Consider the following 11,836-nt stretch of genomic DNA (forward strand, 5'->3'; position numbering starts at 1 on the left):
TCCTTATTTGAAAGGCCTAACAGCATTACCACTGATAAGTATTCACCTGCCATACTTACTCCTCCTAGAATGGTTTTAACAGCTTCCTCATTGCTAGATACACCCCACAACAATGTGCACACCGCTGCACCCATTTCTGTGCAATATTCTGCTTGCTGCAGGAGCTGCTGCTTGGCCTCGTTCAGCTGCTGGCGGAGGTCTAGTTTCTCCTGAAATAACATAAGGAAATTTTGGTTGCACTTCATGTCAGCCAAAACACATTTCTAGGCTAAGGGACAGAACAAGAAACAGCAACACAGACATACATGAAATGGGGAGAAGAGGGTGGGGGATGGGGTGGCAAACTCACAGCAGTTGCAGATACATACCTTCCCTCCTGAGCTATATCTAAGTAGCAAGTACATCGTGGAGGCTGACAGTAACCAGAAGCCTGTCCACAAGGTCAGGCCAAGTGACCCACCGAGACTGAGTGGCACCTACAGAAGCCTGACAGGAGACTCTACCCCTCCTAAGCAAACAGCTACACATCTCTTCAAGAGAGAAGGGATTTCAGTATCAGAGGTCAGCCTTTCCAGACACCTTACAAAAGATACTGGAAACATCTTTTAGGAAGGGAGGGTTGTTTTGGGTTTTTTTTTTGTTGGTTTGTTTTTTTGGTTGTTTTTTGTTTGTTTGTTTGTTTTTTGTTTTTTTTTCCCAAAACAGACTTCTGCCTTAGCCAACACAGTAGAGTTGCTGCGTACCTAGGATAAATACTGTTGTCTCTTCCAAATTTCTTCTGTTGGTATATTCCTGATCAGCAGTGGCAAAGTAAGACAGAGTCCCTGGAAAAACACACCTAAGGTTTGAAGTTTGGAGGGTCTTTCATACCAAGAAAGCCCAGGCACCATGGTGCATCCATCACCTAAGTGAGCTGCTCAGTGGTCCTTGCCACAAAACATAAAGAGAGAACAGAGCAATCCAACACAATAAGGACCCAGTTTCAATTTGACAGTATTTTTTTCCAATCACATGGGAAGCTGGCCAGAAGAATACCATGAGATCAGGTATGATTCTGGGTCTCACTGCTTCCTACCAATTGCCACAGGGATAGCAAAGCTGCCGCACTTGTCAACTTAGAGCTAGTGCGAACTGTGAGATGATGGCAGGGCTTCTGCATTCTGTGGTCTCTCAGGGTGGGTGGCGGCTCCCTGCTAATTGTGGGGTGGTATTAGACAGTGCCACAGGGAAAGATAAAGGCCAATCAAGAAAAATGATGCTAACTCAAGTATTAAGAGAGAGAGAATCACAGATCACACAACGCCAAACAGAAGTATCTTGCTCTGTCCATTTTGTGGGCATGGGATTTTCAGACTTCATCACAGAAAGCACCCTCCTCAGCCCAGCCTCCCCCCTGTTTTTAGCCATCAGGATGAATCTGGGGAAACGAGAAGGAATCTTCTATGACAATTTTGAAAGCAAGTAAACAGCAAAGAACTTTCAAGCGTGTATTCCCACAAAAATTTTAAAATAAGTATCTTGTCATTTTAGGGGTTCACCTCAATGCTTTGTGTTGAGGGTTTGGAAAGAATAGAAACAAACTCATCTGAAAACATACGTAACATGGTATCAGCCAGTACAAAGCTGCCTGTACTCTGTCATCAATTACCAGCCTAGCCTCCTGTATCACACCTGACACCCTGATTTGCATTGCTTTATCATGCTGCTGATGGAACACGCAGGCTAGGATTTGTAAAGTTCAGATTAAATTTATCAAGCAGATTTCCATGCATATTTACTCTCTGGAGTCTCTTTCACCTTACAGTTTAATATATGCAAAACACTGACACTTGCTGCTGATTCCCTAGGCACAGAAGTCCCAGGAAAAGTCTCTTATTTCTTAATGCTTTGATCATTTTTCAGCACGTTAGCCAAATTTTATTTTTTACATAACTCACTCCCAGACCTATCAGCTTTTCTGCCACCATGTGCATCAGCCATCTTCCTGTCGAATCCCTATATTGTCCCTGTCTTAGGAAAATGTATCTTTTAATACTTTTTTTTTTTTTTTGCATTTGGATGCTAATATTGAATAGTAAGACATAAAACTCTGTAATACCAAAGCTAGATTCCCCAACAAGAATGCAAAGCCAGCACAAGAAATCCCAGAATTTTTAAATAGATCAAAAGCAACATCAGAACAAAGGTACGAAGCAAGGAAAACAAAATAGTACATTAAAGAGCCAGGAAAATAAACGGAGCCTGCAAAAGCAAATAACCTAGCTGGAAGCAGCACTCCTGAGAGTTCACATCATGAAGCAATCACTGTGCTATGCAACACTACCATCTTCAGGAAAGGGTCAAGGCACAAAAATATAGCAGTGCTTAAGGACACAAGTATGAAAAGACAGACAAAGAAGACATTAGCCAAGAATAACATGTGCACTTCAAGTCTTGCTCACGTCCAGAAAGGACAGCAATTCCCTAATCAGTGATACAGCACTGTACAGCAATTTTGGAATGCAAAATGTTGATTTATGATACCCTAAGAAAATGGCACTGGTCAACTTGAAAATGCATTTATTTTATGTTTATTTCAGTGAATTATTTCCTCTTCCTTCAGAATATAAATATGTAGAAAATAATTTAGAGACTATACGCAAGGATGCCTATGGCAGGATAGCAACCAAATGGAAAACATCACAGAAAGTGATTATTAGGAACAAAAATCATACATATGCATACACCATCTTCTTTTATCCCAAAGAGTTAAGGATTTCACAGTGTACCTAAGCACAATCCACAGACAAATACACCTCTGTGGCATGCAACAGAAGCCATTTAGAAAACCAGTGCATACTGCACAACAGCAAAGATACGAAGATAAGAGCTTTGAGCAGGAACGCCAAGACAACAACTACTCTTAGTAAGCTATCCATGCTTTAAGTAAAACTTTCATCCAAAAGAAATCACAAACCTAAACCACTTGCCATTTATTTTGTAATATTAACAAGAACAAAGAGTGGGACCCACTTCATTAATATGTAAAGCAGCACCATTAAATCTTACAGAGACTTCGTCCTGGATGCTTATACAACTAAAGACCTGGGTGCACCACAAAAATAAATGAGTACCTATTGCCAAACTGCAATAGCTATCCCAGAAGATAGTTATTTTGAAGTACGGAGTATCCAGATAGACAACTAGTCCATCATACTTTAACATTCATATCAAACCCCATTCCAGAATGACTTGTCCAAGCAGATATGCCCTAAAACTGCATGTCTGAACTCTTCATTTATTCGTTTTCAAAAATGAAATAGTTTCTGTAGATTCATCTGCCCTTGTGCAATCCCAAGGCTGGCAGATGCTAACTCCAGAACTCCAACAAACTGAGCTTCTGCTGACTACTGAAGATAGCTATCAGCTCCAAGGAAATTCACTTTTGCAGCAAATAATCACAACCAATTCTCACACCTCTGAGAAATTAAGCCGCTAGTCTGTATGATCCTATTTGAACCCCGATGGCTTCACAGAAGACCCACAGTCTGAGAAGTCATGGTCTTTTCTATTCCTTCGTTGTTCAGAATCTCCCCTCTCATAATCACTAAATACATTATTGACAGAGCAAAAGGAGCCCTGTAATTGTTCTTTGACTCACAGCTGTACCTGGCGATTGGATCAATAGGTGCATTGAGAAAGACTATTAAAACTAAACAGAGGTACACAGCTTACAGCAAGACAAAAGAGAGGCCAGTTTCATTTTGTACATTGCATTGCTTACATTATCTTCTGTTTTCCTCTTTAAAAATATGTTATAGCTACATTAAACTCAGAACTGATTCTGCGAAGGATCTTTTGATGCCAGCTACACCACAATCTTCCCAAATACCCAATGTTTTACTTCAACACGTTAATATAAACAAAACGCTAATGTTTGATTTTTAACTTTACATACACCACAATGAACCCTGCCAAGGAGCCCGTAACACAACCCCCCACAACTGCTCCTCACCCAGTATGGAACTTGAGAGAATCATGCGGTTATGCAAAACTTATGTACTGAAGTGGGAGGTCGACTGTCAGTTGCTACCTCTATTTGTACACACAGAATACTTTTTGGTACTGCATCTTATATTTTGTCTAGTTATAATATTGACCTTTTTGCTCTAGAAATATCCAGGGGAAAAACACATCAGTCATGAACTTATAGGTAAGTAGTTTACCCATCACCTGACTATATGAATAGAAATCCTAGATTGTTTTTTAGGCTGAGGATGTATTTTGTGACATGAACATGAAAAATTGATCATTACGACTTTTGTTATTAAAACTCAAGCATACAGATACCAATATTCTGACAGCAAGTCTACCTTCTTCTCTCTCATGCAATCTGCCTGGGCTGTTTCCAGACGGGCTCTGAAGTGTTCACAGTCCATTTTCAGCTGCTCTATTTCCTGCTCCTTTTTCTCCATGTCTGCGATAGAATAAATCAGATAAACAAAGTAATAACTTACGACCAACGGGCTTACTCTAAAGAAAAAAGAATCCACGAGGCGCAACTTAATGAGGTGCTTTAAATATTTGCTTGTGTTAGATCACCTCCTCGTGGCTAAACTGGTATATCGCAATTTGCCACATTTCCACAGTTCTTAAAAGAAACTAAACAAACATGATGTTTCTGATTTAAAACCAAAAGAATCACATCTAGCTGTTAAATACCATGTGCCGAAAAGATGTCACCCTGGAACTGAGCTTCAGCTCCTCAGGGATTTTTAAAAATTTACTCAATTTTCTACTTGTGTTTGTTCATTTGTTTTCATTATGTTTTTCATCCCTAGTATCTTTGAAATTCAGCGAGTACAGTGAAAATCCAAGAAAAAGAATATGAAGATCAGTCGAAAGTGTTTCAACATACAACGTACAAATTATATGAATAGTAAGAATGAAATGCAAATACTCAAAACATTTTAAATTGATATTTATAAATTATTAGAAGACATTTTAAACTACTTAAACATTATGTCAGCAACTAGCAAATTTTACAATTCCTTTAAAAAAATTAATCTCCAATGTTATCAGAAATACATTCCAATTTAGATGCTTTATTTTAGTGAAGGGAAATGAAGTTAAAAGTACTATATTTCATGATCATTATGCCTGCTTTAAAAAAAAAAAAAAAAATCACTTTGAAGGATATTTTTAACAATTGTTGTGTATTGTATTTTACTTTAAAAAACATCGTTCTGGATGCTTAGTATTTATACTGGAAAAAAGGAAACACATTTAAGTAATTCCAAAAAGTAATGTCTCAACAGCATTGAGACTGTAATTCTGATTAGCTTAAAAAACAAGTTAGACCCCACTTCGAGTGCCATACCCTTGATCATGAGTATGCTCTGTAGCTTAACACACTTCAGATACTTCCCCTTACACATGGTCAGTATTTTTGAATGTATTTACCAAAAAGCATATCAAATTCAATCATAAAAAGATAATATCATTAAAAGAAGCAGTCCTTATTACCCTTTGGCATTTTATTTAGCAATTCTACATTATTTGGAAATAAACTCCTTCCTTTTTTGGTCCTAATTGACAAACCGTTATCACCTCAGATATACACACATTGTTTTGAGTAGTAGGTATAAAAGAAGATGATCTAGACACAAACAGCTTTTCTAAAGAGGTGAAACATATTTCCACTCAGCCCTTGTGTGTTTCTAAGCCATTAATACTGAGAGTTTTTAACAGAAACCAAAGAGTCCAGGCAAGGGTCCACTCCTAGGAAACATGTATGTGCCAGGGCATGCTCTCCAAGCATTCAGTTCTTTTCAACCTACAATCCAAAGGAAAAGAATTAACGGGGGAATGGATTCATCGAGCTTTTGAGGAATAACTCTGATGAGGAGTAGGAAACTTTCTTTCCTTCTGTCAAGTAAAGAAAATTCAGTCCCAGGGACCTATTACTATGTGGGTGTTAGTCTTAAGTACTTGACAGAAAGATGTCTTGTGCCAGAGTAGGGCATGCTCTGCTTATCAGTGGGAGACCAAGAACTTGCGAGGTAAGCCCACCCAGTGGAACGCAACTCCCAGTGAAAATCTCTCTCACTGGAAGGAAACAAGCTCTCCTGAATGAGAAGAATCACTTCCAGCCTTCAAGAGGATGGATCCACCCCAAATCCAGTATCAGCACAGCCAGCAAACACACAATGATGCCACATGCTTCACTAGCAGACTTCAAAGGTCTTGGAAGCAAAACTGAGCCAGAAGGGGAACAGTATTTACTGAGCGTTAATACAATGCCACCTGTATCTTTTGAATTCCTCCGGATAGAAGATGGATGTGTCTAAGGTATCACGATGTTTTAGGTCAAGGGAAACTAGGTTCATTCTAGAGGGGAAAAAAATGGGTAATGCTGGAAGCTGATGAAGAGAGATCTACTTCTAGCTGTGTGTCATTCCTGGAAACCCACCCTATTACATCCAGTCAGCTTTCCCAGATGTGCGCACCTCTGCTCTGAAAGTGAATTCAAGGCCGCATGCGCCAGTCCTGACATTTGACAGCCTCCTGACACACGGCGGCAGCCATTTTGCTGACACCAAAGACTGCAGCTGTGCTGCCGACTCCTGCACACCATGGTCCTGAGCAGAACACAGGGAAGCCCAACAGGTTCTCCCACTGGCTGCAAGTCCCAACCCCCAGTAATAAAGTTCCTTCCATCTTGACACTAAAATCTTGAGGCTCAGACTGTCTATCTCCACCAAGTGAAGAAGCAGCTTTTGCTACCTACTTGGATGAGCAAGAAATATTAAACAGCATCCTTACACAAACAAGAAATATGTAACTTTATCCCTGCAGTGGGGAATCAAGACTCTAGGAAGAAGTAGCATTTGCCCCTGAGAGAGACAGCAGACTTAAAAGCAGAACAAGGCAATGAGCACAACAAAAGAGAGGAGGCCCACATTTCAGGCCTTCTCAAGAGGGCTCATTCTCATCCATGTTGTAGGTCTCATCCATGTTGTAGGTCACACCAGGAGACTTTCTGGACTGGAAACCTAAGCTCTGGGAGGTGGAGAAGTAAGTACAATTACGATGAATGCCAACAAGTGATGGAATTCAAATTCTACTGATCCAAATGCTAGATCAGTGTCAAAAGCAATTTTTATCATTTCCCCAGTGCGGTGAGTTCCACTAAATATATGCATAATAATAGAGAAAATTTGCTGTAGCTATTTTTCTAAGATTCCTGGAGCCAAACACTCTTCCTGACGAGGGCAGTAAGAACAAAACAGACCTTTCTTTTTGAAATGAACCATTACCTTGGCAAAAGCCTTAGTGAAGGCCCTGACACCAGCCCAAAAAAGCAGATGGCGGTTGCATTGACTATTGCCAGCTCAGATCTCACATATGGAGCACACGGATGCTCCCATAGCAAATGGGTATCCTATTGACCTAGATATACAAGTGAAACATGCAAAGATCTCCAGGTTTCTCACAAGTGAATGGGCCAGAAGCGTTGAAAGTCTCTGACTAATCTGCACTTCTTGAAGAGCATGAGAACCTGCTGACCACTTCCTGTTTGCAATACTTAGAAAAACTGCAATAGCTGATGAAAGTCTAGAGAGGTGTACAAATCACCCATCAGGCTTCTGTAAGAACGTAAAAACGCATCTCTAGTAACTGACAGTAACTGTAAGTTTCATATGCCAAGAGACTATATTTAGTAAACAGCGCTAGAGAGCTCACCATTCTGAGACTGAAGACTGCTTATCTCCTTGTGACATCCAACCTTTTGTGAACCATATGCTCCAAAGCCTCCTTTCAGTCTGTCTTATTGCATGCTGCAGAAGTAGGAGCAGGTCAGAGTAGCAAAAATGACTGCTTGACTTGTCCAGCTAAAGGGGCAAACAATGGCAAGAGTCTGAATAGATGTTCACAAGACCTCATTAATGGCAAGACAGATCTCCACTGCAGGGATATGAGAGTTCGAAGGCTGACTCAGCTTCAGGTACTCTTCCAAAGGACCCAGAGAATGCTGGCCAGCCAGCAGAACATTTGAAGAAAGTCTTAAAATCCCCAGATTGATGCCCCAAACCTGCTGTTGGAAGGCCCTGACAGCGTCTCCTTGATGCGTGGCACAAGGATCTGTAAGAGAAATCTTGAGACTGAGCACTGATGAAAGCAGTTAAAACAAGGATCTGACTAGTTGAGGATCCTGAACACTTAATGCAACTGAAAACAGCTCTTGATGCCTTGCAATAGCATAAAGAGAACATTTCCAGATCCTACATCACTTCTTCTGACATGGATGATATTTTGACTGGCATCAGTAGAGGTGGTACATTCTTCTCACCTGTGTCAGGATTTGATGGCATGGACAAATCTTTCCAAAGAGTAGATCGTTGAGGCAGCTCAAAGCTCTGCCCCAATATATTACTTGGTATTGGAGACAGGCCTTGAGGCTCTACCTTACTCTTTCTGTTGCAAATTAATTTTCAATTAGTCACTTGATATCTATAACCTGACTCAGTGCTTGTCCCATGTCTTTCCAGACAAAACCAGTTCCTAGAAGAACAGGTGAATTATACTGTTGCATGTAAGCTACAGGATAGGGATGGAGCTCTCTCAGATTTGGTCCTGATGGCACGTTGGGAGTGGTGCAATTGTTGAAAAAAATAATACACAGAGAATCATAACACTGAAAAACCGGACTTCGGGGACAGCAGTAAAAAGACCTTTATAACACAGAGTCTTCAACATGTTTTTTTTTATTATTAATATTTATGGCAATAAAAGCATACAAGCTAAAAAACAAGATGGGCTAAATACCATGATATTATCTCTTCCTTTAAATTTAAGTTTTTATCCACAGCTATTTACCATAAGGTTTTTTGCTCTGCATTTAAAGTGACATTTTGAAAAACAGAATGTTTTCGCTTTTTCTCAAAGAGGAATCACTTTTTTCCTGATATAACTTCCCTTACTGCCTGAACTAAGTACGTTTTTATCTACAGTAAAATATTTTTAAAGATTCATTTGACATATCTAATTATTTCTAATGCTGTTTGTAATTTCCTTCATTACAAACACATTAATTTACTGAAACATTCATTGAACGTCATAGTTTAATCTGGAATACCTCCACAAACCCACTATTCATAGGGGCACGACAGTTTGTTCTAAGTAGTTTTGGCAGAAAGTATAAGAGTTTGTAACGTGGTACTACTCACTTGATTCAATAGCATCCAGTTTCTGGAATGTCCCCAGAATATCCCCATTTACTATTTTGGGTAAGAAATCCCGCAATTGCATAACCTCAGTTGTCAGCCTTTCCAAATCCCTCCTTCTAACTTTAACAAATTCCTCTTTGGTCTCAGCCTTCTGAAATAAAAAATAAAAATTAAAAAAAAACAAACACAAAATAAAAACCCCACAAACAAGAAAACAAACCCACAAGCAACCAAACAGACTGTTACAGCCTTGCAGTTCTTTTCGGTTTGAATTCCTTCTCTTGGACAAAAGTATTACTCTATATTACATCACTTCAGAAATTCTTAACTTTTAAAAAGAAAACTACCCAGTAATAACTAAACCCAAAAGTCTGAGATGGACTCTTTGTAATCTATTTTTTGCCACTCTGGCCTAAAGGAAATCATGTTACCGCTCTGCATCCATTTCTTCACCTAAAATGTGTGCAATGTACCTCAGAATGCTGTAAAAATTAACATTCACATTTTAATAATGCGAGCAGATATGCATACGCTAAGCTATTGTTTTGAGACTGTTGTAAATGACACAATAACTCAGTTTTTTAATTAACTCAAATATTTGCAAGATCCTCAGTCACCTTGCTAAATTACAACAGCTCTTTTTGAGGAATTTGTATTTTTTCCAGAAGAATTCATCTTTTGTGAGGAGCAAAAAAGATTTGCAACTATTTGCAACCCAATCCCACATAAAAACAATTTATTAGTTTCCTCTTCTGCCAAGCTTATGCTATAAAATAACTTTAATTCCACAGTGCCAGAAAATGTGCATTAATTTTAAAATTATAGAGAAATTTCTGTACCAAAAAACTCCTAAATTCCAATTTCTGATATATGTACACATGCACACTGCTGCATCTTAAAAAGGCTACCATGTACACACTGACATAAGAAAGGTTCAACGTCCTTTGCCTGAAACATTAATCATCTAATATGCTTTCCCAAAGCAAAATCTTAATGCAGTGCAAAACAGTACTAAGATATGTTGAGAAAGGTGCAGAAAAAATGAGATCCTTTATGTACTGTATCTTAGTTCAGAAGGAATAGGTTACTACAGAACACCACAAGAAACTATCTCCTACAGGTAGAAAACATCATCCCCACAGTCTTCTTGAATTCAGCTGCACAAGACAAATGGAAATCATTATCACTGGTACAGACAATGCTACTCTGGCACTTCTATCCTTTCCAACCACTTCCTAATTCCTCAGGTTAAACATTTCCTTTCAGTTTTGCTTCCTACTCTTATTTCTTTCACAGCTGTCTTTCAAACCCAGACATTTGTAGGGAAAGAACAGGCCAGTTCCAGCTTTCCTGGTTCAGAGGCATCAAAGCCACAGCAAAGGTATGGAAGATTCTACTTTTAACCAGAATTTTATGCTCTAAGCTGCACTTAGGAAGTGCTCATGGCAAAGTTAGTATGGCCAAGTACCACCACATTACACAATTCAAGAAAAATATAACTCCTTTAGGTCTCAAGAAGGTATGGAATAAACATATGGCAACAGGACTCTACAGAAGAATACCATCTGCATATCAGCAACCAGGAAGGACAGAGACAATTCAGTATTGCTCAAATTATGGAGCACAGGTACATATTTGTATGGTACAGACATAAAAATAGCTGTATTCACTAGCAGAAGCTAAATCCAAACAAAATAAAACTACTGAAGTACTGGGATTGAGATACGAAATATACAATAAGGAGAAAATCCTCATTTACAGTCCCCACTGTAGACTCAGATCTTTGCAGTTCCAACAGACAAGCTTTATTTTCTCTGCTTAAGCAGCTACTCAACATCTCCCCCCACTAAATTAGTAAGTTAAAAGCAAATACAGACAACAGATAACAGTAGCCTTCTGTCTAACCCCTTACAGTAATGGCAGGTGACTGGATGTAGGAAATTTGACTTCAGTCCTCGCAGACCTCTCACACAACAGCCCAGTTACTTAGTTACGTACCTCAGCTCACGACCTACATGATGTGAATCCCAGTTCCATGCCTGGCAGGGGGCTCAACCAGCCAGACATCCCAGCTGGCAATGAGCACCCAGCAGAGGAACCACAACCAGCCCAGGGTGTCTCTACCACCCCCCTACACAGCCCTCACCGCCATACCCCCTTGCAAGGCAGAGGGTCCCTCACCCTCGCCCGCAGGTGTGTTACCAGCCAACGCTGCGGGCAGGAGCCCACCCAGCTCCCGCCTGCTCCTCACAGCCAGCTTCCCCCGCCGCTAGCCCTGCCCGGTGCAACCCGCCCCGCCATCGCCACCTCAGGGCCCCGCAAGGCCCAGCGGGCAGCGCCGACCGCCACGCCGTCCCGCCTTCCCCCTCCTCCTCCTGCTGCTCCTCGTCCTGGGAGCCGACGCCCGCGGCGGGGTCCCCCGAGACCCCAGGGCGGGCAGGAGCGGGTCCTCAGCCCGGGCCGGGCCCGGGCCCGGGCCCAGGCCCAGGCCCAGGCCCAGGCCCAGGCCGGAGGGGGCCGCGCGCACTACCTGCGCGTCGCCAGCGAAGCCGGCGCGGCGCCACATGGCGCTAACAGCTGCCACCGCCGCCGCCCCCAACCTCGCAGGAAGGAGCGAAGGCGGGAAG

At 41.0% G+C, this 11,836-nt stretch overlaps 1 protein-coding gene across 2 annotated transcripts in view; it reads right to left on the reverse strand.

Annotated features, from left to right (window-relative positions):
• Positions 1 to 11,775, reverse strand: part of HSF2BP (heat shock transcription factor 2 binding protein) — a gene marked incomplete at both ends in the record, with an annotated part of 36,501 nt that extends 24,726 nt beyond the window's left edge. Inside the window, 4 exons of one of the 2 annotated variants that reach the window (XM_082498781.1) lie at positions 60 to 209; positions 4,353 to 4,456; positions 9,210 to 9,357; positions 11,740 to 11,775. In XM_082498781.1, the coding sequence (XP_082354907.1) occupies positions 60 to 209; positions 4,353 to 4,456; positions 9,210 to 9,357; positions 11,740 to 11,775 (438 nt within the window). Of the gene's footprint in view, positions 1 to 59; positions 210 to 4,352; positions 4,457 to 9,209; positions 9,361 to 11,739 lie in introns of both variants that reach the window. The other variant, XM_082498780.1, reaches the window with a different exon arrangement.
• Positions 11,776 to 11,836: the final 61 nt, after the last annotated feature.

The sequence above is a fragment of the Vanellus vanellus genome, assembly GCF_965231255.1.
Source record: "Vanellus vanellus genome assembly, chromosome: 1".
In the NCBI taxonomy this organism is placed as follows: Eukaryota; Metazoa; Chordata; class Aves; order Charadriiformes; family Charadriidae; genus Vanellus; species Vanellus vanellus.